Below are 26,691 nucleotides of genomic sequence, written 5' to 3'. Positions count from 1 at the left end.
AGACTCAAGGATCGAACCACGAACCTTCCATTTAGTAGGTGACCTGCTCTGCCACCTGAGACAAAAAAGTGCCCCAAAAGTTACTCATTTGCTTAGAAAGTCAAAAGCTTAGCAAATACATCTGACACCAAAAACTAAGACCTTTAAGAACTCCAGAACCTTACCAACATGCTACATCACGGAAAAATAAGACACATTGGTGGGAAACGCCACCATATTGATCAGGAGCTGAAAGCCATTATAAAGAGCCCAAAGATGCAATTAGTGTCCTTTGGTCAACCGATTATTCCAAACAGGTGTGAATGTGAACTTGAATGGTTGTCTGCAGCTCTGTGTTAGCCCTACAACAGATTGGGGACCTTTGTGGATCTTTCAGAAACAAATAGTCTCGTGTTCATGTCACCTGGGTGAACAAGGATTTATCAAAGCTGTCAGCATAGAGAGAAATGCTTTGCAAGCACCAGCAAAGCCAGGAAAGATAAATAATATACCATCCATATTATCCAGGGTTGAACATGAACACATACTTCATTCCCAAAGAGACTTAAATCATTTGGCAGGAATGTGTAATATGATGTGAAGTGTATCTCTATAAAGCAGTTCACAGACTGGTCACTGAAAACATGAGCATGTGTCACAACCAGTGGAAGCTGACTGTGTGTAGAGAGACGCAAATGCAGACTGAAAATGGAGCGTGAAATGTGACTTGAACAAAAAGTGGGCTGTTGTGGCTCATAAGAGTACACAAAGCAAAGGCAAGCGGGGCGAAAACTAAACTAGAACCTGAACTGGAAAAACTAAACTAGGATTACTGTGACAAAAACATGAATTCAGAACATGTGCATGCAGGAAACTGGGAATGAACATGCATTACCTTAAACTTGACGCAATATGAAGGACCGACCACAACCTGACAGAGTCTGAATGAAACACACAGACTAAATACACAAAGGAGGTGATCAGAGGAAGTGGAAACACCTGGGGAAACAGCTGACACAAATGAACATAATGACATCAGAGGGGAAGAGTAAAGCTAAACACATTGAACTAAGAAACACAAGACTTTCAAAATAAAACAGGAAACTTGGAGAGACGTAGACATGACAACACAGGCTTGACAACATGAAACACGTGGACAAGAAATACATAACAACTAGCACAGAAGGCCTGAGTGAAACTAAAATTCACTGCCAATTAATAATAATCCAACATTCCACATTATCTTCAACATATAACGAAAGAGATCAAAACAACTGAAAGTGCTGGATCACAGACCCAGCCCCTGACAAGTATGTGTGTACACCATTGCATGTATTATGTTTTGCATATTGCACATAGTCTAAGGAGCTTGGAAAGAAAAGCGTCTGGCAGAATTTTCCACACCAAGACTAAAGCTCTGACATTTAATGAGTGATGTCACACTTGATTTGGTTTGTTGAGGTGCCGAGCTACTTGGAAAATCAGTATCGTAGGCAGCCAACTACGTCATTTAGACAGCTGAATAAGGATCAGCAGTGCATCATGGGAGATGGGGCCTCTGGTGGTTCTGACCTTGTTAATGGCTAAGCATGTCATCACCTTGGTGAAGCAAAAAAAGACATCCCTTGCAAACATCTAATTTATACAGACTTGCGTCAACATCAGCATTCTGTGTGTCTGTGTTTGCCTGTGTCTGAGTGTACACAGTTGGATAACTTGCCAATAACTAATATAACTGATAGATGTAAAACTACCAATACCCTTAACTATTTATACATTTTCTGAATCAGAAAGGAAGCTACTGATTCAGAAAAATTTAAATTAGAACTTTTTAATTGTTTTACTTATATGAAGACATTTTACCGTGATAAATAAAAAGACCTTTAGTAAGCCACATAAATAGTGTCTGCTGTAGTCTGCTATTATGCAATGAAAAGGAATTCATTCAAATGTGCCATTTGAGATACGTATATGAGAGTCCTGATGCTATTGATGACACACACTCTCTATTTTGGTGTGAATTCTGAAATGCATGTAAAACTACAGTGACACTATTAAGTTATACCCTCAGAGAATGATCACTTTTGGCTTTTTTCAGCTAATTGTGCTAACTGTAGATGCACTGGCTTGTGTAATTCTCAATCCTGACTGCAGCATGTCATATTTTAAATGTCTTCTTATCCAGCAGCAAACACCAGACAAACACGAACACACTGGAGCCTTTAGTAGCTAAAGAGCCAGCAGTCATTTTCACAAACCTTCTAAGAATCGAGCTCATGACATAAACCAGGTCTGGCCTGGGGTCTGCTCTGACCATTAGCATGCTAAAATACCTCACCTATGAGTTGCTTAGGGTATGTCCAGCAGGCATTCTCAGATACTGAAGACACATCAGCTGGCTACTTTCAGTGAGAGGGATTACTCTACTTTCAGTGCCTGCCATTACCCTGCTTCTTGTGCTAAGATTAGACACCTTTCAAAGCTCATTTACCACTGCTCACTTCAAATTTTTGGTCACTACCTATAGTTCAGTTTTATAGGTGAATATGTGAATGTGCATCAACTAGTAAGGTATTCTCACACTCTCCAACACAACCAAAAATCTCTGAATGTGGGAATGCAGGTTTTTCCAAAGTTTGTGGAACCCATAAAGAGCTATAAATCAGAGTGTGTATATGTAACAAAAAAGCACACTAGACTGTTTGGGCCATTTGTCACTCAGTCAGCATTCCACGTCTGCACAGTTGAGCTATGTACTGTTTGAAATTTGGAGGATTCGTGTAGGTTAAAAACCCCTCTTTGTAGCCTGTCTTATGCAAATGGACACAGTAGCAGTAAACCATAAAACAAGAGTTAACCCCCTTCCCCCCTCCAGAAAACTGTTGTATCCTTTGATCAATGATTTGATCAATATTTGTTGGAAACCAAAGGCATTTTTTTTCAATGCAGTTCTTGCTTATTTCATCAGCAAGACATGCAAAACCACATTTCACTCTAACAGTGGTTTTGTGGTTCTACATCTAGAACTTTTCTAAATGCAGTCCATACCTGTAACCCAGTCAAATGATTTGCATCAGTTGATTTCCTCAGTTCCCAAATGCATAGATTGTTGTTAAAAAACAATACTCATACTAGGCTTGATATAATAGATTGTCATGAGATAATCATTCCTCTTTGAGTGATCATGTTGTATGGACTCGGGCGTATGGGACGGCATGGTCATTGGTGAAACCCACTGTTGCTCTTTCATGGAAAAACGAATCGCCTCTGCTCTGTGGATAGTGAGCAAATAGTGAAGGCGATCTTATTGTGCAAGCAAAGTGTGATTAGACTCCCTGCCTTCTTTGCCATGTACAGATTAGCATTAGCACTGGCAATACATCCTCTTCACTTGATCAGAAATTGCTCTTTACAGCGTGTTCTTTCCTGTCCTACCAGATGTGCTCTCCCTCTAATGACATACTCTCTGTCCTCCTTCCAGCTTGGCGTCATGGGATCATCCACACTGGGGAAGGCAGCGTCTCTTGATGCTCTTTTAAATGAATGCATTCATGGATTTGGTGAGTGACACAGACCATCAGGGGTCCTAAAGGTCCCTTATTCACTGCATTGCAATTAGTTTGTGGTAATTTGCAGAGAATAACTTAGGCAGTCCCTAAATTTATACCATTGTGCAAAAGTGTTGGGACACCCCTAATTTTTGGTGTCTGTTCAATTCTTCATAATTGCATTAATTCTGTATTCAGAAAAACAGTGTATCACCAACATTTTATTTTGAGCTAGGTAAGTGAGAAAGCAGTAAGAATTCAGACTGAAATTTGGGATTTGCTCTTCACAGATGACAGTGGTGACCTGCAGGCTAACCCCCTCCCACGCATTGTGCTGCTGATGCACCGTTGGTATGTTACATCCTCTGAACTGGCGCGAAAACTTCTGATGATATATCCTATCTTGTAGAAATCATGACTCGTTGCTCATACACATTAGTGAAATGGTCCAACAATATATTGAAGTGCTGGCTGAAGCTTGGAGGGCTCATTCACCTTACAGGAAATCTCACCTAAGCTTTTATTTGGTTAATGGTATTCCAGACAGTCTCTTAAATGATATTTGATGCTTTCTGTAAGCAGCTGCATCTCTCTCAGCTGCTCTCTTGGTGTGCCGTGAACATTGATGTAAAATAAGTGGTATTGATCTTAGCTTGGATCAGTGACCTTGGAGTTGCTCAGTAGGTGGTTTGTTGTACTATTAGAGACAAATGGTTGTAATGCAGCTATTTACCTGCTGTAAATTCAAACGCCAACTTCATTCAATTTTGTATAACTACCCTGTTACCAAAGTATATACAGTCATGGTGAAAAGACAGCACATCCACTGCAATTCTAAGGGTGTACGTAAATGGCCTGTATTTATATAGCGCTTTACACATCCAGTCATCCACCCATTCACACACTGGTGAATGGGTGGATGCTACATTGTAGCCACAGCCACCCTGGGGTGGCTGTGGCTACAATGTAGCTGCCAGAGGCTGGCGCTACAATGTAGCGCCAGCCTCTGGCGCCCGGTGGCAATGGGTGAAGTGTCTTGCCCAAGGACACAACGACCGAGACTGTCCAAGCCGGGGCTCGATCCGGCAACCTTCCAATTACAAGGCGAATGCCCAACTCTTGAGCCACGATCGCCCCTTATGTATCAGGACATACTGAAATAAAAAATCATCTGGAACTTGCCAGGATCTAAATTAATTTAAATACATCCCGAAAAGTGTTTTTATGTACTTAATACAAACTAAGGCAAAATACAAATGATATGAAAAATGATTAAGCAGCTTACAGAAGCATGTTTAGCTGCAATGCCTGAAGGCATTATGACTTTTCAGTCTCTTACATAGTTGTGGAGGACTTTTGGAGCACTCGTCTTTAGAAAGTTGCTTCAGTGCACTGACATTCATTTATGCACCCCTTTCTTAAGGTCTTGTCACAGCATTTTGAGGCTGAGGTCTGGACTTTGACTCGGCCATAGCCTTTTCTTTTTTAACTATGTTGTTATAGATCAGACTTTATTTTCTTACTCCAGTAATCAGACACATGGAGAAACCCCCCAACAAGTAACCATCACAATATAACTTCACTAAAACTTCTAACAGACCTTGTGTGTAATGGAGATGTAATGCCAGCCTATTTTAAATTTTTTTAGAGTTTTTTCACAAACACACACACACACACACACACACACACACACACACACACGCACGCACGCACGCACGCACGCACGCACGCACGCACGCACGCACACACACACACCATTGTTGTTGTCTCCTTCCTCTCTTCCCTCTATATCTGTTTTCCTGCTGATCTCCTCCACTTCCTCCTCCTTTCAGGACCTCCTGACAGTCTCCCAGATGAGCCTGGGGAGATTTTATCAGCGAAAGCACTTTTGGGATGTGTCCACTTACTGTAGAAAAAGATTTAACTTTTTTTCATTGTCTAAAACAGAGATTAAATAAATAAAATAATAATGCAGGAATATTTCCTGAATACTCTGTTCTGAGTTGCAGTAGGCCCTGTGCTGTGAGCATCTTCATTTAGATTCATCCCAAACTTTAGGTCATAATTCTCTGTAATTGTTAGCTATTAACCTCCAGATTAGCTTGCATAGAGGGTCTATGTTTATTTTTTTTAGAGCGAAGATGCTTTCTCCGAGCAACCCTTCCAAATAAGCCATACTTATTGAGTCTTTTTGTAAATGCACTGTTGTGAACTTTAATATTTATCATGCTAAGTGAGGTCTGCACAGTCTGGAATTAGTTCTCATGCTTTTGCAGTTTCTCTGAGCAGTGCAATTTGACCTTGCTGGTATGGTCCTGGAAAAACTGATGGGTAACAGTAAATGGACTAGTTCTTATATAGCGCTTTTCTACTCTATCTGAGAACTAGAAGCACTTTATATAACTTGCCTCATTAACCACATATCAGCTCTTTCTACTGAAGTGCATTCCATCTAATGGTCACGCACATTCACACTCTGATGGATGCATTAGAGAGCAGCTGGAGGTTAGTATCTTGCCAATGGATATTTGACATCCAGATTGGAGCAGCCAAGGACAAAACCACCAACCTTCTGATTAGTAAATGACCTGTTCTACCTGCTGAGCTACAGAAATCGATGTCTGGAATGTTTTCTAATTGTTAAAAATCTTTCTTATTGACTTAAATATGCCATGTTACATTAAACCTTAGGAGTGAAGGAAGGTATACTCTAACATGACTTTGTAGAATCATCACCTCTTATGTATGTGCAGGAAAGGTGACCTGTAATGGAGTAATAAGTAATATATGCAGTACTTTTCTCCTTGTACAAAGTAGTTTGTTAAATTACAGTTATGTTACTTTGCAACATGGCCTGTTTTGTTGGTAGGCAACAATATAACACCAAACTCACTGTGCTAACAAGGACATGCACAAGATCTTTCTTTCAATAGTCTATTTAAGTGCTACCCCAAAGCTAACTGACAGCAAAGTGGGTAAAAACAGCCCATAGAGCACTTCACAGAAAAAACGTTGTGATCAAAGTGATTGGTCTAAGAAAGAGTTTGAGCAGAAATGCACAATCCTGCAAACTTCTTCAGTTCTACTTTAAACCTCCCTAAGTATTGGCACACTCCACTTTAGCAACACTCTGTCTCTTGCAGTTAGCTTTGATGTCATGTTTACAGTAAAGCAGTGATTCTCAAACTTTTCACAAGAGTACCACCTCATAAAATATATGGCTCTTAAAGTACCACCCTTATGACCGAAATTAGTATTACTAATGTCCTGGGTCGGCAACACAGTGTTTTCTGTTTGGTATTAATAATCTTTGATTTCTGGATGTGTCTTTGTTAGTTTTGGTTCTGTGTTCCCACTGTTCTGTGTGCCTCTGAGTTTCGTCTGTGGATTTCCTGTTTTACTTTTAGATGGTCTTGTCTCATGTTAGTGTATTCTGCTTTACTTCCTTGTCTTGTCTTGCCCAATTAGTTGCAGCTGTGTTGCCATCTGTTCCCTCATGTTCATGCCTGTGTATATATAGTGTGTGTTTGCCTTTGCTCGTCGTTACTCCGTCTGTGTTACTCGGTGTATCTCTGCATCTCTCTGCCCTACAGTCTCTGTGTCATCACTCTGCGTCCTAATGGTTTCAGGTTAGTTGGTTAGTTGTCCCCAGTTTAGGTTTTGGTAGCTCCTCCGTTCCTGTTTTTGCCATTTTGCCAATCCTGTAAATAAAGCTCACTAAGCTTGAGTGGTAAGTGAGAAATCTTGGGTCCTTACTCTCACACACCACACGACTGCGCTGAGCTACTAGGTGTTTGCCTTTTGCATTCCTAATCCAAGTCAATAAGGCGTCAGGCAGAAGGCTGATGGTAACTGGATGAGATGTCCTGCATAATCCATTAGAGGCAAAGCTTGAGGGCAGCATAGTGACAAGATGGTTAGCACCAATGACTATAGAAAACAGTCATTGGTTAGCACTCTTGCCTTGAAGCAGCTAAGTTTTGGGTTTGCAAAATCACATGGTTAGCTTAACTGGTGATTCTAAATTCCTTAGGTGTGAATTATTGCCTGCCTCTCTGCGTTAGAGGCAACCTGTCCAGAGTGTAACAAACAACCTCTATCTCACACATGCCATTCCAAAAGTAGATGGCGATTCTGTGTTTTTGTACTCAAACAAATTCCTTATTTTGTTGATTTGCTGGTTTTGTTAAATCTTGAAAAATGTCCTTAACTTAAGCCCACGTACCGTAACTGCAGCGGTGACAACTGCCAAAGAACCAGGCTGAAGATTTGTTATTTAATGAGGTAAGTTGGTATTCATACATTCTCCTACATGTCAGACAGTCAAACTTCCTGCATCATACCACCCATCGTAAAGGGGCTTACATGTCATAAATGTCCTGGTCTGTCACACACTAATAAAGGATATACTATAATCTGCATTCGTCCCATGTTTATCTATTTGATGTATAATTTCAAATATGTGTACTTAGGTACTGGATAGTAACATTTCCTGCAGAGTTCAACCTGGACTTGGGTCTGATTAGAATAACAGAGGAGTTCAGAGACGTGGCAGCTCAGCTTGGCTGTGAGGAGCATTTCAAATTCATCGACATCTCAACCATGTAAGACATCAAAGGCACACAGATGTAGCTGAAGAAACTCTTGATATAATCACTCAATTTTAACAAAATGTAACATCTGGGCTGGGTAAAATTTAAAAATAAAATAAATAAAATAATAATAAAATAAAAACTTTTTTATTTAAAGGGGACAATATTTTGGTTATTTCCAGCTCTTTATTTTTACCATCAAAAGGCTACACTGGTGTTGTATGACTTACAGTTCTAAATAATAAAATAATCCAAATTAAGTCACACAACCATGAGATTTAAAGAGTGCACATCTAAAGCTTAAACATGTCAAAGAACTGTTCCGTTGATTCTTATGCTTTTATTCGAGTGGCTAATTGCTTCTCATTTGTTCTTCTTGCAGTCCATCATACGACTGGATGAGAAGGATTACCCAGCGGAAAAAGCAAACCAAAAAAGGGAAGGCCTCCCTGTTGTTTGACCACCTGGAACCCATAGAGCTGGCTGAGCATCTCACCTTCCTGGAATTCAAATCCATCCGAAGGATATCGGTACATTCAACTGTTGAGTGATGGCTGCTTTGTGGCTCAGGGATGGTTCTGGAATTCATTGTCAGCAGAGGATGAATCCTAACACCATTTTAGTGCTCTATATACAAACTTCTCCTTCATAACTATTCTACAGCTACTGTACTAGTGTGGTCAGGGAAAATAAATAGTTTAATTATGACACCACATAGGGACATGTCACCATGAGGAAATCTAAAACTTAAATAGTAAAAAGAAGGCTCACAGGTTTATTAAATACAGATGGCCATATTAGGCTTCTCCTCAATACAGTTTTATTAAAAAATGATCAACATGAAAACAATACATGTGAAATAGTCAAAACCTTGAACAAGAAGGTATTGTGGAACACCATCTATTTATCAATGGCAATACAAAGTAAAAAGGATGGGACATTTCAGAACCGTAGAAGGAGGGTTATAAAGGGGAACACACACACGCACACACACACGCACGCACGCACGCACGCACGCACGCACGCACGCACGCACGCACGCACGCACGCACACACACACACACACACACACACCTATGGTGCTATGTAATAAGTGCGATTGTGAAGGAGAGATATCCCCAGGGTTCAAGGTTCTTTATTTGTCACATGCATAGTTATACAAGTATAACACACAGTGAAATGTAGCCTGACACGCTCCTCGACATGTGCAAAAATGGGGGGGGGGGGGGGGGGGGGGGTGTAGAGGAAGAACATTATATATATATACATATAGTATATACACTGGGTGAATGTGCAGTAGTAGCAGCAAGCAGGTGAATTCTGTACATTAATATGAATAGACATCTGACTATTTTATAGGGTAGACAATATAAACATATTTAAAATTAAAGGAATTTGAAATGTACATTGTGCCTTGGTTTAGTGTCTGGAAGAGAGTCCTGTCTCAGTCAATTATAGATGATGTGAGAGGGCGGGTGTGTGTGTTTAGGGCACGGATGGCTTGGGGATAGAAGCTCCTCTTGAGTCTCTCTGTCCTTGCCCGGAAGATGCGGAACCTTCTACCAGATTGCAGAAGTTGGAACAGTTTGTTGCCAGGATGGGACGGGTCCTTCAGTATCTGCGCTGCTCTAGTCCGGCATCTCCTGGTGTAGGTGTCCTGAAGCGGGGGGAGTGCAATCCTGCAGCAGCGTTCTGCTGTACGGATCACTCTCTGGAGAGCTTTTTGGTCCTTCACACAGCTGTTCCCAAACCACGATGTTATGTTCTGTGTGAGGATGCTCTCCACAGCGCCTGTATAGAAAATCCTGAGGATCTTTGGAGAGACCCTGAACTTCCTCAGTTGTCGTAGGTGATACAGGCGCTGCCTAGCCTTTTTGGTCTGGACCTGAATGTGGGCAGCCCATGTCAGGTCTGAGGAGATGTGGACACCAAGATACTTGAAGGACTGCACCCTCTCCACTGGAGCTCCATTGATGATAATAGTCTCTGTGCTGACCCCTTCTGAAGTCCACCACCAGCTCCTTGGTCTTGCTGACGTTCAGCTGGAGGTGGTTGTCCTGGCACCACGATGCCAGATTCTTCACTTCATCCATGTAGGCCGCCTCATCGTTGTTGGAGATGGCACCCAACACCACTGTGTCGTCAGCAAACTTCACAATGGTGTTGGAGCCATGGGTGGCCACACAGTCTGAAGTGTAGAGGGAGTAGAGCAGTGGCGAGAGGACACATCCCTGAGGTGCTCCTGTGTTGATGGTGATACTTTTGGAGAAGCACCTGCCCACCCTCACCACCTGAGTTCTGCCAGTGAGGAAGTCCAACACCCATGCACACAGACGGCTGTTAAGTCCCAGATCCCTCAGCTTTGTGAACAGTCTGCAGGGCACTATTGTGTTAAACGCTGAACTGTAATCAACAAACAGCATTCGCACATAGTTACCCTGTTTCTTGTCCACGTGGCTGAGAGTGGTGTGTAGGACGTGGGCGATGGCATCCTCTGTGGATCTGTTGGATCTGTAGGCGAACTGCAGCGGATCATTGGTGTCTGGGATGGAGGAGGAGATGATGTTCTTCAGCAGCCTCTCAAACACCTTCATTACTACCGAGGTCAGTGCAACTGGCCGGTAATCGTTCAGGGATGAGGGTTTGCTGTTCTTGGGCACAGGGATGATGGTGGATCTTTTGAAGCATGTGGGGACCACAGACTTCGCCAGGGACTCGTTGAAGATGTAAGTGAACACACCTGCTAGCTGGTCAGCACAGCAGCGCAGCAGACGGCCGGTGATGCCGTCTGGCCCCGCCGCTTTCCTTGTGTTCACTCTCCTCAGTGCCGCTCGGACGTCATGCTCCGCGATGCTGGTCACCGGTCTCTCGCTGATGACGTCACTGTCCTCGGTAGTCAGGCGGTAGATAGCATTAGTCGCCTGGCTAACCTCGAAACGGGCGTAGAACTGATTCAGCTCGTTGGTGAATGCAGAGTCAGCGTTGATCAGGGTTGCATTATAATAATAATAATAATAATGGATTGGATTTATATAGCGCTTTTCAAGGCACCCAAAGCGCTTTACAATACCACTATTCATTCACTCTCACATTCATACACTGGTGGAGGCAAGCTACAAGTCATTACTACTGACTGTCCACTCCCAGTCCTATCCAGCAGCAGGGAGAAGTAGGGCTGGGTATCATCACTGACTTCTATTCGATTCGATTCCGATTCAATTTTGACTCAGACAGAGAAGCACAATATAGTAATTCAGCTGGATTCATGCGGTCTAAGATTTCAGGTGCCCAACAGGAACAGTTACACATTCCAGATAAAAACTACTCCAAGTCTATTCAGGAAATGCTGCCAGAGACATTATCAAATGGTAATCAAAAGTCTATAAAAAAAACTATACCAGTGAAATGTGACACTTGTAAAAATGACAAGAGGTGAATGCTGCAGCAAATCATAAATATTGTAATTAAGTGCGCAAAGCAGTGGAAGAAAAATAAAGATTTTAATTCAGCTAACAGATCATCTGCAGAGGAATGGCTTATTTGAAGAGTTTCAGTCAGGTTTCAGAGCTCATCACAGCACAGAAACAGCTTTAGTGAAGGTTACAAATGATCTTCTTATGGCCTCTGACAGTGGACTCATCTCTGTGCTTGTCCTGCTAGACCTCAGTGCAGCGTTCGATACTGTCGACCACTGTTACGCCCCAGTCTAGGGGTACAGGAACGCAACATGAGTTTGAAAAGACTGCCCCGCCCTGGTCCCCAAAACCATACACAGAGGGAAACCCAACGGAAACCAATTTCTTAGTGAATCATGATTTATTTTTCTACACTGCAAAAATGAAGCTCCGGGGTGAACAAAGGCCAAAATAACAAACAAAACAAACTAAGTCAGGAGGAGGTGCTATCTAAAACCCTATGTGAAATCAAACATCAAACAAAAGACAAGCGCTACACCTAACTCCCTAACTGAAATAAACAGGAGAAAACAGTGCAAGGAAAAACAATAAGGCAGCTCACCCCTTCTGTTGCAGTGCTATTTACAATGAAAACTAATGTACACACTATATACAAAACTCAGAAAAGCCGCAAAAATCACAGGCACAAAAATCTCAGGTTTTGGAGGCCAGGGTCAGGTCTGCTGCTGCTGTCAGTGGCTGCCCCAGGACAACTGCTGGTGAGGGATTTGAAGAAGATCACATGGCCAGGGGACCAATCAGCAGCCGTCAGCTCATCATCTCTGGGATCTGCAAAGACTTAAAGGCACAGACAACAACAGCCACCAAAACAGATTATGGACAGGGCCATAACAACCATAATATCCTATTAGAGCGATTAGAACATGCTGTAGGTATTACAGGTACTGCACTGCAGTGGTTTGTATCATATCTATCTAATAGACTCCAATTTGTGCATGTAAATGGAGAGTCCTCTTCACACACTGAGGTTAATTATGGAGTTCCACAGGGTTCAGTGCTAGGACCAATTCTGTTTACATTATACATGCTTCCCTTAGGCAGCATCATTAGAAGACATAGCATACATTTACACTGCTATGCAGATGACACCCAGCTCTATCTGTCCATGAAGCCAGATAACACACACCAATGTGTGCAGGAATGTCTTAAAGACATAAAGACCTGGATGGCTGCTAACTTTCTGCTTCTTAATTCAGATCAAACTGAGGTTATTGTACTCGGCCCTGAAAATCTTAGAAATATGGTATCTAAGCAGATTCTTCCTCTGGATGGCATTACCTTGGCCTCCAGTAACGCTGTGAGGAACCTTGGAGTCATTTCTGACCAGGACATTTCCTTCAACGCACATATTAAACAAATACATAAGACTCCTTTCTTCCATTTGTGCAACATCTCTAAAGTTAGAAATATCCTGTCTCAGAGTGACGCTGAAAAACTACTTCATGCATTTATTACTTCCAGGCTGGACGACTGTAATTCATTATTATCAGGATGTCCTAAAAACTCACTGAAAAGCCTTCAGCTAATCCAAAATGCTGCAGCAAGAGTCCTGACAGGGACTAGAAAGAGAGAGCATATTTCTCCTGTATTGGCTTCCCTTCATTGGCTTCCTGTTAAATCCAGAATTGAATTCAAAATCCTGCTCCTCACATATAAGGTCTTAAATAATCAGGCCCCATCTTATCTTAATGACCTTGTAGTACCATATCACCCTATTAGAGCACTTCGCTCTCGCTCTGCAGGCCTACTTGTTGTTCCTAGAGTATTTAAAAGTAGAATGGGAGGCAGAGCCTTCAGTTTTCAGGCCCCTCTTCTGTGGAACCAGCTTCCAGTTTCGATTCGGGAGACAGACACTATCTCTACTTTTAAGATTAGGCTTAAAACTTTCCTTTTTGCTAAAGCATATAGTTAGGGCTGGACCAGGTGACCCTGAATCCTCTCTTAGTTATGCTGCAATAGACGTAGGCTGCCGGGGGATTCCCATGATGCATTGAGTTTTTCCTTTCCAGTCACCTTTCTCACTCACTGTGTGTTCATAGACCTCTCTGCATTGAATCATATCTGTTATTAACCTCTGTCTCTCTTCCACAGCATGTCTTTCATCCTGTCTTCTTTCTCTCTCCCCAACCGGTCGCAGCAGATGGCCCCGCCCCTCCCTGAGCCTGGTTCTGCCAGAGGTTTCATCCTGTTAAAAGGGAGTTTTTCCTTCCCACTGTCGCCAAAGTGCTTGCTCATAGGGGGTCATATGATTGTTGGGTTTTTCTCTGTATCTATTATTGTACGATCTACTGTACAATATAAAGCGCCTTGAGGCGACTGCTGTTGTGATCCGGCGCTATATAAATAAAATTGAATTCAATTGAATTCAATTAATTCAAGTTAATTGCTTTATCACTGAGCACAATTGCTGCTGCTATTTGTAAATCACTGAATTAATACATGCACATTCCTGCAAAAATCTCTCCAGAGCAGGTTGGATCCACAGAGGTGGCTGTGCTCCAGAGGCAGAGTAGGCCATTCGAAGGGAGGTGCTTCAATCCCTTTGTACGATAGGCTCTTGTTTCCATCCCAAAAATAAGTCTTGACAAAAAACTAAATGTGTGTGTTAATGAGAAATGCTGTATAAAATATTTTGAGAGCTCAAGTTAACCAGAAAGGTGCCCTATAAAAACTAGCCTTTATTCATCCGTTTATACATTAGCAGTAGTAACGTTTGGTAGTAAGAACCGAAAACCCTAAAAGTTACCTGGACAGCCCAAAAGCTTGTTTCATACTCTGGTCAGGAGCAGGTAAGGAGTTTCAGTTTTAAATCACCTTTAAATACCACATTTTCACTGTTTTTGAGGAATTGAGCTTGAACTTGAGGAATAACTGGGGAATAACTTTTACATGTGCAGCCGTATGCAGTTAATTTGGTAAATGTATAAAATATTTCAGTTTCATTCTCCTGCTAATTCACTTTTACACTGCTAGAAATATAGCTACAAGAACACACATACCAGAGTGTCACATTTTACTGATAATTACCATTTCATAATGGCTCCAGAGTATGTGGCCCTCATATGGATCATTTGAGATGGAAGAAGAGTCATATGATCCGTAAAACCCCCCTTTTAGATCGGTAATGACCAACTCTTTCATGTGACCTCGCAGGGAAAACGCAGCTTAGTAAGTTGATAACTAGATTCATGTGACCACTTATCCTGATCGACAAACTAGGGGTAAATGAATCCAGGTAACAAAAACACGCCCTGGGTCTGCTGAACTTGCTTCATAGTACATGGCCCAGGTTATGTATTCAGCATAAGGGATTTGTAACCACTGACCGGAAGGCATCAACCCCAGCAGCTGACTAATTTCCGGCTGTAGCATAAATCTCCAGAGACCTCAATAAAGGAATAGAATAGAATAGAATAGAATTCAACTTTATTGTCATTGCACATGCACAGGTACAGGGCAACGAAATGCAGTTTGCATCCATCCAGAAGTGCTTTAGTGATATAGATATATTACAATATATATTAGCAATAATATAGATATGTGAGTATATTACAGAAATGGGTCTATTATGGTATGTTATAATGTACACGGTATGAAGTATGTTGTGAATATTCTATAACTATAAGTATGTACAGGCTGTAGTGAGTACAAGCTATGTACAGGCTATGAACAGGATATAAATATGAAAAACTATACAGAATATGAAATAAATAACTTTACAGAATCTGAGATATACAGCTATACAGAGATGGGAACTATGCAAGTTGTAAACAGTTGTAGGATTAAAGATTATTGAATGTACAGAATGATTATTTACACAGAGCTATACAGTAGTGCAGTTAAGATAAGTGAGGGTGTAGATAGTTTCTACAGAGGCTATATAAAGTGCTGGTGGTTGTGAGTGGTGGTTCAGTCCATGTTATTATTGTGTGTTTGAGGGTACAGTTGTCCATTGTGGGTGTGTGTATGTTCAGTCCATATGTTAACGTGGGTCAGATGTCAGGAGGCAGAGTTCAGGAGTCTGACAGCTGTGGGGAAGAAGCTGTTCCGGTACCTGGTGGTCTTAGTCCGGAGGCTCCTGTGGCGCCTCCCAGAGGGCAGGAGGGTGAAGAGTCCATGTGATGGGTGACTGGGGTCTTTGATGATTTTCCCAGCCCTTTTCAGACACCGCTTCCTGTAGATGTCTTTTATGGCAGGAAGTGGTGCTCCGGCGATGCGCTGGGCAGTTTTCATGACCCTCTGCAACGCCTTCCGGTCCGAGGCAGAGCAGTTCCTGTACCAGACTGTTATACAGTTGGTCAGGATGCTCTCGATGGTGCAACGATAGAAGTCCACCAGGATGTCTGAGGACAGGTGGTTCTTCCTCAGAGTCCTCAAGAAGAAGAGGCGCTGGTGAGCCTTCTTGACCAGCTTGGAGCAGTTGGTCGTCCAGGTGAGATCCTCGGAGATGTGGACTCCCAGGAACTTGAAGCTGCTCACACGCTCCACAGCCGTCCCCTTAATGTGGATGGGTGGATGTGGGTCAGCATTCCTCCTGTAGTCCACGATGAGCTCCTTGGTCTTCTCGGTGTTAAGCAGCAGGTTGTTTGTGTCGCACCACTCAGCCAGACGATCCACCTCCTCCCTGTAGGCGGCCTCATCGTTGTCACTGATGAGGCCAATCACCGTGGTGTCATCTGCAAACTTAATGATGGTGTTGGAACCATCAGCAGGTCTGCAGTCGTGGGTGAAGAGGGAGTAGAGGAAAGGGCTCATCACACAGCCTTGTGGTACACCGGTGTTCATCGTGATTGTAGATGAGCAGTGGTTATCCAGCCGGACGTGTTGGGGGCGGTTGGTCAGGAAGTCCAGTAACCATTTGCAGATGAGGGAACTGATGCCCAGGTCTGTCAGTTTCCTGATGAGTTGTGAGGGGTGGATTGTATTGAACGCTGAACTGAAGTCTATAAACAGCATTCTGGCATAGGTGTTGTTGTTGTCCAGGTGTGAGAGGACAGAGTGCATTGCGATGGAGACTGCATCCTCTGTGCTCCTGTTCTGGCGGTATGCGAATTGGTGGGGGTCCAGGGTGGGGGGGAGACAGGATTTGAAGTGTGCTAGGACCAGCTGCTCTAAGCACTTAGTGATGATGGGGGTGAGTGCTACTGGGCGGTAATCATTGAGGCAAGATGGGTTGGAGTTTTTGGGTATCGGGACGATGGAGGTGGATTTGAAGCAGGCCGGTACCACAGCGTGGGCCAAGGACAGATTGAATATGTCTGTCAGCACTCCTGCAAGCTCCCCAGAACACGCTCTGAGAACACGCCCGGGGATGCCATCAGGGCCTGCAGCCTTGTGGACATTGATCCTGCTCAGCACCGCTCCTACATCGGTGGGGGAGAGAGTCAGAGGTTGGTGGTCTGGCGTCATGTCTGCTTTGGTTGTGGTTGTGGGGTTCCCTCACTCAAAACGAGCATAAAAGTTGTTGAGCTCGTTGAGGAAGGAGACATCAGAGGATGCGGGGGAGGGTTTGGTGGTCCTGTAGTATTTAGTATTTAGTATTTAGTATTTATTTATTTATTGTCATTGTCAAGAGCAATGAAATTGCGTTTGGGGCTTCCATACAACCCAAAAAAAAAGAAGAAAATAATAAATACCCCTTAAAACCCAAGTGTACATATTTAACACTAGGAAGGCCCAGAGCCCAGCCATTTGGCTTTTCTACCTTTAAAACCCGGAGAGCAGCCAAATGGCTGGTAGGCTTTTAGCTAAGCTTTAGCTTCAGGCAAGTGGAAGCTAAATTGGCTAGTCATTCATATGTAAATTGGGTTGTTACCTGGGAATTCTGGAGGGAGGGGAGTGGGGGTGTGTGGATGAGGGGGTGGGGGAGCTGCTAAAAGCGGTGAGCTTCCTTTTGTTTCATCTTGATGCATTCTCAATCATCCAGGGAAACAAATCTCCAAAAGTCACCAACTTGGAGTGTTTCAGTTTGCCATCTTAGGGAGAAATCAACACACATGGGTGTATGTCCTTTGTTGCTGAGATTTATTGATAAAAACAGTACAAAAAATCAACCATTTGTACACATTTTTACAAATAATTATAAAAAGTGAGTGAGTACATTTCAACATTTTCAGCAATCACTCACAATCCTGGCACTGCCATGGTATCTGTAGTCTGCATTTACCTTGGCTTGGCTTCCTGATCAATTGTCCACTACCAAAAGGAAGCCAAGCCCTGTGATCACACCTTGTTTTGTTGTAAAGGGTGGCAGGGCTTGGCTTCCTTTTGGTAGTGGAGCATTGATCAGTCGTCCATTGTGGCATCAATGTGATCACACCTTGTTTTGTTGTAAAGGGTGGCAGGGCTTGGCTTCCTTTTGGTAGTGGAGCATTGATCAGTCGTCCATTGTGGCATCAATGTGATCACACCTTGTTTTGTTGTAAAGGGTGGCAGGGCTTGGCTTCCTTTTGGTAGTGGAGCATTGATCAGTCGTCCATTGTGGCATCAATGTGATCACACCTTGTTTTGTTGTAAAGGGTGGCAGGGCTTGGCTTCCTTTTGGTAGTGGAGCATTGATCAGTTGTCCATTGTGGCATCAATGTGATCACACCTTGTTTTGTTGTAAAGGGTGGCAGGGCTTGGCTTCCTTTTGGTAGTGGAGCATTGATCAGTCGTCCATTGTGGCATCAATGTGATCACACCTTGTTTTGTTGTAAAGGGTGGCAGGGCTTGGCTTCCTTTTGGTAGTGGAGCATTGATCAGTCGTCCATTGTGGCATCAATGTGATCACACCTTGTTTTGTTGTAAAGGGTGGCAGGGCTTGGCTTCCTTTTGGTAGTGGAGCATTGATCAGGAAGCCAAGCCCTATATATATGATACAATCTCACTACACTTAGCCTAATCCTTCATTGCCCTGAAGAATTCTGTGGTGTACGGACCTCCTCTCCAAGGAAAGAAAATGCAGAGAAGACTCACCACTCAGCAGGCCTTGGAAATGATCCTGAGGGAAGTCGACCCTTGTGACTCGGATGGAGAAGACCTACAAGTTCAGCCGGATTCGGACTCAGAGCTGTCTGATCAGTCTTCCGGTTAGTTGCATTTCATGTTATTTCCTATTTCATTTCAAATAAGTAAGTGGATGTAGTTTGTAAGTAAGATATTTCAGACATTATTCTGATACAGAGGAGGAGATACTGGACCTTCCCATTGCTCACAATTTGAATTTGTTCACACTGCAGATGAGGAGACTGCTTCTGCACCTAAAAAGAGAGCTTGTTTGGGGACTGAGACAGCGAAAGATGGCACAGTGTGGCGTGAAGAACAGGTGGGGACCTGTCTCCCTTTCACCCCAATAGAAGCGTACGCTGCAGATGGAGAGCCAACGGCTAAGGCCAGGAGAAATATCACGAGTCGCCTTCGGAGCTTCCTGTGTTTCATCACTCTTGACATGCTTTGTAGCATTCAAGAATGGACTGTTCAACATGCACAGCAAACGGAGCATGTTCATTGGTTCATGGACCTCCCTGAACTAATGGCATTTATTGCAATTGTCATCTTGCGGGGGGTTACCAGGGTTCCATCTCTAAATGACTGCTGGTCAGCAAACCTGGGAAACCCACTACCAAAAGGAAGCCAAGCCCTGCCACCCTTTACAACAAAACAAGGTGTGATCACATTGATGCCACAATGGACGACTGATCAATGCTCCACTACCAAAAGGAAGCCAAGCCCTGCCACCCTTTACAACAAAACAAGGTGTGATCACAGGGCTTGGCTTCCTTTTGGTAGTGGACAATTGATCAGGAAGCCAAGCCAAGGTAAATGCAGACTACAGATACCATGGCAGTGCCAGGATTGTGAGTGATTGCTGAAAATGTTGAAATGTACTCACTCACTTTTTATAATTATTTGTAAAAATGTGTACAAATGGTTGATTTTTTGTACTGTTTTTATCAATAAATCTCAGCAACAAAGGACATACACCCATGTGTGTTGATTTCTCCCTAAGATGGCAAACTGAAACACTCCAAGTTGGTGACTTTTGGAGATTTGTTTCCCTGGATGATTGAGAATGCATCAAGATGAAACAAAAGGAAGCTCACCGCTTTTAGCAGCTCCCCCACCCCCTCATCCACACACCCCCACTCCCCTCCCTCCAGAATTCCCAGGTAACAACCCAATTTACATATGAATGACTAGCCAATTTAGCTTCCACTTGCCTGAAGCTAAAGCTTAGCTAAAAGCCTACCAGCCATTTGGCTGGTGGCGGGTTTTAAAGGTAGAAAGGTAGAAGCCTGGGCCTTCCTAGTGTTAACCCAGTGTGACTCCAATGCAATAAGACAATCCTTAGTCTGTGATGGTCTGGAGTCCTTGCCACATGCGTCGGGGGTTGGAGTTGGAGAAGTGTTCTTCTACCTTCTTTTTGTAATGGTGTTTGGCTTTTTTGATGCCCTTCTTTAGATTAGCCCTGGCTGTGCTGTAGGCGTGTGCATCTCCTGACCTAAAGGCAGTGTTGCGGGCCTTCAGGAGGAGACGAACATCCCGGTTCATCCAAGGCTTCTGGTTGGGGTACATGGTGATCCGTTTCTGGGTGGTGACACTGTCTGTGGTTTCGGAGATGTAATCCAGTACAGATGAGGCGTACTGGTCCAGGTCTGTGTGGGTGAACATATTCCAGTCTGTGTTTTTAAATCTGTCCTGGAGCACTGCGTCTGTCCCCTCTGGTCACACTTTAATTGTCCTCACAGCAGGTTTCACACGTTGGATGAGTGGTGAATACCTAGGTGTGAGGAACAGGGAGAGATGGTCCGATTGTCCAATGTGGGGGAGGGGTGTGGCTTTGTAGGCTCCAGCCAGGTTGGAATACACATGGTCTAAAGTCTTGTCTCCTCTGGTGTGGCAGGAGACATGTTGGTGGAATCTGGGGAGGACTGTCTTTAAGTTGGTGTGGTTGAAGTCGCCAGCAACAATAAAAGCAGCCTCGGGGTGTTTATTCTGGTGTTTGTTAATGGCTGCAGAAAGTTCTTTCATGGCCAACCTAGCATTAGCGTCGGGGGGTATATACACGGCAGTGAGTATGATCGAAGTGAGTTCTCTGGGGAGATAATAAGGTCTGCATTTGACCATTAAAAACTCTGCATTAGGTGAGCAGTGACACTCAGTAGTAGTGGAGTTCATGCACCAAGCATTGTTAATATAAATGCACAAACCTCCACCTCTGGTCTTGCCGGAGTCATCTGCTAGCCTGTCGGCTCGGTGTGTGTGGCGTCCTGCTAACTCGATAGCATTGTCCGGGCAGCTGTTGTTCAGCCATGTTTCGGTGAAAAACATGACATTTGCTGTATCACAACTGTAGGGTGTAACACATCTGTGTCCTCTGTTAGAAATAAACAGCTGGCCACATACCCAGATTAAAACTACTTTAGATTGCACAGAATTCACAGACAGCCAATATACTTTGGTCCACGCAAGACAAAAGACTCCATGAGCAAGAAGAAATTCTGCATGATTGTGTCTTGGGAAAGTTCTACCCATCCCTGACTTCAGAACACAGAATGGCCACACTGGCTACAGAATTAAATCCCTTCTTCAAACAGTTCCATGGGGCCTTTGATCTCAGTGTTTTTGAGAAATGGAATTTATGAAAAATGAAATATAACCTTATCCTTTCAGGACATACATGGGCTCCCAAAACCAGCCCTGATCTGCTGTGCAGTTTTTTGGCTCAAAGCTAATGCTAACTCATGCTATCACAGGTGTCGAACTCCAGGCCTTGAGGGCCGGCGTCCTGCAGGTTTTAGATGTGTCCTTGATCCAACACAGCTGATTTAAATTGCTAAATTACCTCCTTGACATGTCTTGAAGTTCTCCAGAGGCCTGGTAATGAACTAATCAATTGATTCAGGTGTGTTGACCCAGGGTGAGATCTAAAACCTGGCCTAGACATTGGCCCTCGAGGCCTGGAGTTCGACACGCCTGTGCTAGATGGAGAGCTTCTGGAAAGCTAAACATTTGCTGGGATTCCATTCTGCTGTGATGGGCCATTGGCGTCTTATCATCAAACAGCTTAACTGAATTCTACATATCAATATGTGGGAGAAAAGGCTTACACTAGCTGACATATGGTTAGGTGTTTAATAGATTTCCTAGAATAGGACCCAGATCAAAATGTAGGGTGGTAGAGAAGTAGGCAGTTTCAACACTGGTACAAAAACAGTATGTAAAGGACTTTTTTTTCAGTCTTTGCGTAGGATCTTTTCTGATTCTGTAAGGCAGATACCTGATTTATGTTACTCTGTCATTCCTAGTTCACTGATTACCAGAGCTATGTGATCCATGGCTGTTTGGTGGACAACCTGACTCTGGAGCGCTCCATTGCTTTGTTCAACGGCGTTTCACAATGGGTGCAGCTGATGGTTCTCAGCAAACTCACACCTCAGACCCGTGCAGAGGTCATCACAAAATACATCCATGTGGCACAGGTAAGCCAAGGAGGGCAGGCTCTACGCACAGCTCTTCCAGCTTTCACAAAGTATTTCTCTCCAAAACATAGAAATAACAGGGTGACTCAGCACTGTTACAAAACCATACTATATAATTAAGTTTAAATTCCACATTCCACATAAATTCCAAATCTTAAACTCAAGATTTTTCTTTTGACTAGTCAAACAAATTATCGAGAAAAATGCAACAGTAAAATCTTACAGATTAGAAAAAACCCACTCAGCTAAAGTGGCAAAACAGCATCTTGGCTTTGCTCATTTGCAGTGCAGAGGCTCAGAGATGTTATGATAGCTTTTCCCCTAAACTGCCACCTTAAAGTCTAACATAGTAATACAGGGTTAGGCTACATTTAAAGCCACAGTTTCAGAAGCCAGAAGTTACTTTCAATTTATGTCTTTTTTAATATGCATTTTGGCCTCATAGTTGTTCTAATATAATATTTTTGTATTTATGCAGCAGTCTGCTACTTCCTGAGCCTTGTTCAGCTGGAGGTTTCTTCCTGTTAAAAAAGGAGTTTTTTTCTTTCCACTGTCCTTTGATTTGTCAAGGTTTTCTCTCTGATATTGTACCTTAACAATGTAAAGCACCTTGAGGCAACTGCTTTTTATTGTGTGAATTGAATTAAACTGAACTGAATTAATTTATGCCAGATACATTAAATTATAGCTAAGGCAGTAGATGTGAACTAAACTCTAACTCTGTCACTGAATGATGATTGGATTGGACTGACTGAACCTTAAGAGGCTAACATTTCACATATTTTCATCGTTTTTAAACCATTCAGTGAGCTCCCTATGGATAGTATAGTATATAGAAAGATAGATAGATAGTTTGTATCTAGGGGGAGAGATGGGCCCTGCATAAACAAGTAACCCGTTTAACTCTAAAAGGCACAGTGGTGTTATAGAATGTCCCCTTTTTTTAAAAACAATGATAATTCTTCGTCAACCACATAACTGAAGTATGCCATCTGGAGGATGTAGGCTGAATATCATGCTGCTGTTTCTCTCACACATACCTGACATTTTTTATATGTTGCTGCCATCAAATTCAAAAGAAACTGGTTTTTCATGAGAGAGTAACATGTTTCAAATTAATGATATAAGAAATAATACTAGTGTTTGGTAAATGGACAGGTGTTTATGTAGCACTTTTCTTCTCAAGCTGAGCACTTAAAGGGCTTTTTGCTACAAGTCTTATTCACCCAGTCACACACAGGATTTGTAAAAAGAGAATGCAAATATACGTTCTTATTCTTAGTCTTCTTCTTCTTCTTCTTCTTCTTCTTCTTCTTCTTCTTCTTCTTCTTCTTCTTATTATTATTATTATTATTATTATTATTATTATTATTGAGTTTGTTTCATCCAGGACATATCTATTAAAATATGTCTGGTACAGCTTTGATCTCTTGTAGTTAAAAGTGAAAGTCTTATGAGAAGACAGACAATAACAGTTAGAATATGGATTGCACAGGCAGTCACCATTCAGATTTAATGGCCCTTCTGTGGATGAGTATGTTTAGCTGCCTTTAAGCCAGATTCTTCATGGTTCCACACTATGCAAAAAAATGGCTTCTTTAATATTTTTAATATTCTCTAATATTTCTCTAAAACAAACAATAACAAACATACAAAAAACACCGCAAAAAACAAATGCACTTGAGCTGTTGTTCAGTCATAAAAGCTCCCCCATCATCAATATTTATGTTCCATATAGTGCACACTGTTAGAAAAAGCATCTTGAAAAAACGGTAATATTCCGGCAGCTGGGGCACCAAAATACGACCGTATAATTACAGAAAATAACTCCCGCATAAAAATACGGTCATTTTCAGTAATGAAAATAGAGTTTGTTGCGCTAATTTGACATGGGATTCTGCTTTTTCCAAGTGCTTTTAGACATTAAATTAGGAACATTTTAACGTGATCAAACAATGAAATTACCTATAAACAAGGTCACTGAATGTGGAAATATGAATCATAACACATAAATATACAGAAATATACAGTTGGTTTAAATAATAATTGATTGCATGCCCTGGGACAGACTGACAGAGGCGAGGCTGCCATATCGCACCATCGGCCATCACTAGTAGGCTGTAGGTGAAGATTCCTGACCACGGACACAACGGCGGACAGTGTCCGAGCCGGGGAGCGAACTGGCAACCTTCTGATCACAAGGCGAACTGCCAACTCTTGAGCCACGAACGGCCTAACTAGCAATGATAATAATACTTATGTGCTGTAACACAAGCTTATAGGGATCATGTTATATATAGCATTACATTTGAATTCAACAGTTCAAGCTTTCAAATAACAGACAGATATTTGTGAGTTCATGATACATTTGTGAATGTATTTTAACAATCTAAATATGCATATGTACAGACAGCTACATTTAATAATCATGACAATTATGTTGTATTACATTACAGTGATGTAACGTTAATTTACATTCAAAATGTGAAGTCAAAGTCTATTTACGTACTTTAATGATATTCTAGAAGAACAGAACATTACTGTAAAATGCAGTAAAATACCTTCATATTAGGGTTTTTTCCTACGGTCGCAGCCATACCCGCGACCTTGTTGTTAGTTCACATTCATTGGCCGATGCTTAGCGACATATTATTTATATTTATTGCAACTCCTACCTCTACATTTCTTTTTCAAAATATATAATTAGCACAGCGTGTCCGTGCAATGTTTTACATTGTGGCATGCAGAGAAATCTTAACAAAGAAGCTCACAGAGAGAGATTGAGCTTGTTATTTAACCCCAAGCTGGTGGGGGGAGCGCTTTATTAAAACACTTGCGGTGCTACAATGTGCCTCAAGGTTCAACAACAGCACCACAGAAGTCACTCATGGTACAGCACTCTCTCTACCAAACAACAACTGTCAGTGACGCTGCACCACTGCGTAAACACAACATTCAAGATAACAGTTAAAAGTAACGTAACCATAAACAATAAAACAAGAACATCTAAACAGCAGCTCATGTCCCAAGGCATGATGGGAGACATTTCTGGATTTCTGGATATTTTTACAATCTGAATATGCATATGTACAAAAAAATATATTTAAAAAACAAGTAAATTGTGTTTTATTACATTTACAGTGATGTTATGTTATTTTACATTTGACGTGTCAGATCACAGTCTACTTATGTAAATGTAATGATATTCTAGAAAAACAGTACACAACTGTAAAATACACAGTAAAATAATTTGACATTACTATTTACAGTTTACTATTACAGTGCAGGATATGGTTCTTTCTGTCTGTGTTCTAGGCAAAGAGCTTCTCCATTACTCTTCCATTTGTATTGAAGGATGGATGCATGCCCTAATAATCTGCCCCGTCCTTTCTCCTACCAAAGTAAAGGCTGTCTACAGAAAGGGTCAAGGATGAATCTACTTAACACACTGCCATAATGACATGCTGCACAGAATATTGTGTGCTGGTTTTTAAGATGGCTTGGTCAGCTTCAAGTGCAAATGTTCTCATTTTGTAAGCATGCATATTGTTATGTAATGCTGAATTGAAAAGTAAATATTGACTGGGCTCCATGCAGCAGACTGGGACTCATCAAAAGCTTATGATGGCTTGGTTTGGATTTGGTTTTATTCACATAGCCATTTGTCTCTCATCTCAGCATTATTAGATTATTAAAATAAAGTAAGTTTTTACAATTACTCTGATAATCATAGTGGTAGCAAAGCTTTCTTCTTCAGCTATTGTCACCAATCTAATATGTCATTGGAGACTGGTGCAGTGATAATGAGCTCTAGTATTCATGTACTGTGGTTTCAGAAAGGAGTCAGCTTAATTTGTTGGTAAGCTCTTAGATTAACATCCCCTCCACAGTCCATAAAAAAATTAAATAAAGTTTTTCAGTGTTTTTGAATTTTAATTAAAAAAATGAAACAATAATTGAATAAATTGCCACACTCCAAACTAGCACACCAAGGACCAAAAGCAAGGCGCTAGGCCACCTCTTTAGACAATAAACAGTGATCTTCAACATGTCTTTCTCTGGTCATCAGAAACTCCTTCACCTGCAGAACTTCAACACTTTGATGGCGGTGGTGGGGGGCCTGAGCCATAGTTCAATTTCTCGCCTAAAGGAGACTCATTTATATTTGGCTCCTGAAGTAGTCAAGGTAAGTCAGTGCCAGTCTTTTGTATGTAGATTCATTTATGATTACTACACAGTTACAGGTGATTCAGTGGAAATGTATTTTCTTAGCAACAAGCCTTTACCCTGTTTCATTAAGGAATTTGTACTGCAGCGCGGTGGCGCTGTGATTAGAACTGTTAACTCACAGCAAGAAGGTCCTGATTTTGGTTCCACCACCTGGCCTTTCTCCTTGGAGTTTTCATGTTCTCCACATGTTTGTATGGGTTCTGCCTGGGTATTTGGCTTCCTTCCATAGTCCAAAGACATGGATAACTTAAACTTTTGATTTGCTTGTGAACATGGTGTACCCTTTACCGTTTGCTGCTTCTTGCCACAGATCTGGAATGAGATGACAGAGCTGGTCTCTTCCAACAACAATTACTCTTGCTACCGAAAAGCCTTCAATGAGTGCCAGGGATTTAAGATCCCA

The 26,691-nt window shown here is 42.2% G+C and overlaps 1 protein-coding gene across 6 annotated transcripts in view; it reads left to right on the top strand.

Moving 5' to 3' along the window:
• The window catches only part of rasgrp3 (RAS guanyl releasing protein 3 (calcium and DAG-regulated)), a 43,523-nt gene that overhangs the window by 6,302 nt on the left and 10,530 nt on the right, over positions 1–26,691 (top strand). For 4 of the 6 annotated variants that reach the window (XM_085429013.1, XM_085429012.1, XM_085429011.1 and 1 more), the window contains 8 exons: positions 3,461–3,539; positions 3,818–3,920; positions 7,749–7,811; positions 8,000–8,131; positions 8,502–8,649; positions 21,885–22,058; positions 26,128–26,244; positions 26,599–26,691. The exon at positions 26,599–26,691 is cut by the window's right edge and continues 186 nt beyond it. In XM_085429013.1, coding sequence (XP_085285139.1) covers positions 3,470–3,539; positions 3,818–3,920; positions 7,749–7,811; positions 8,000–8,131; positions 8,502–8,649; positions 21,885–22,058; positions 26,128–26,244; positions 26,599–26,691 — 900 coding nt within the window. In that variant the 5' untranslated portion in view covers positions 3,461–3,469. Of the gene's footprint in view, positions 1–3,460; positions 3,540–3,817; positions 3,921–7,748; positions 7,812–7,999; positions 8,132–8,501; positions 8,650–13,732; positions 14,140–21,884; positions 22,059–26,127; positions 26,245–26,598 lie in introns of those variants that run through there. The other 2 variants (XM_085429015.1, XM_085429014.1) reach the window with 2 other exon arrangements.

Source organism: Rhamphochromis longiceps, linkage group LG13 (assembly GCF_057381845.1).
Source record: "Rhamphochromis longiceps isolate RC_006_pf linkage group LG13, R_longiceps_female_GT1.1, whole genome shotgun sequence".
NCBI classification, from domain to species: domain Eukaryota; kingdom Metazoa; phylum Chordata; class Actinopteri; order Cichliformes; family Cichlidae; genus Rhamphochromis; species Rhamphochromis longiceps.
Note: the sequence above shows the minus strand (reverse complement) of the source record. Positions and strands in the feature narration are given on the sequence as shown.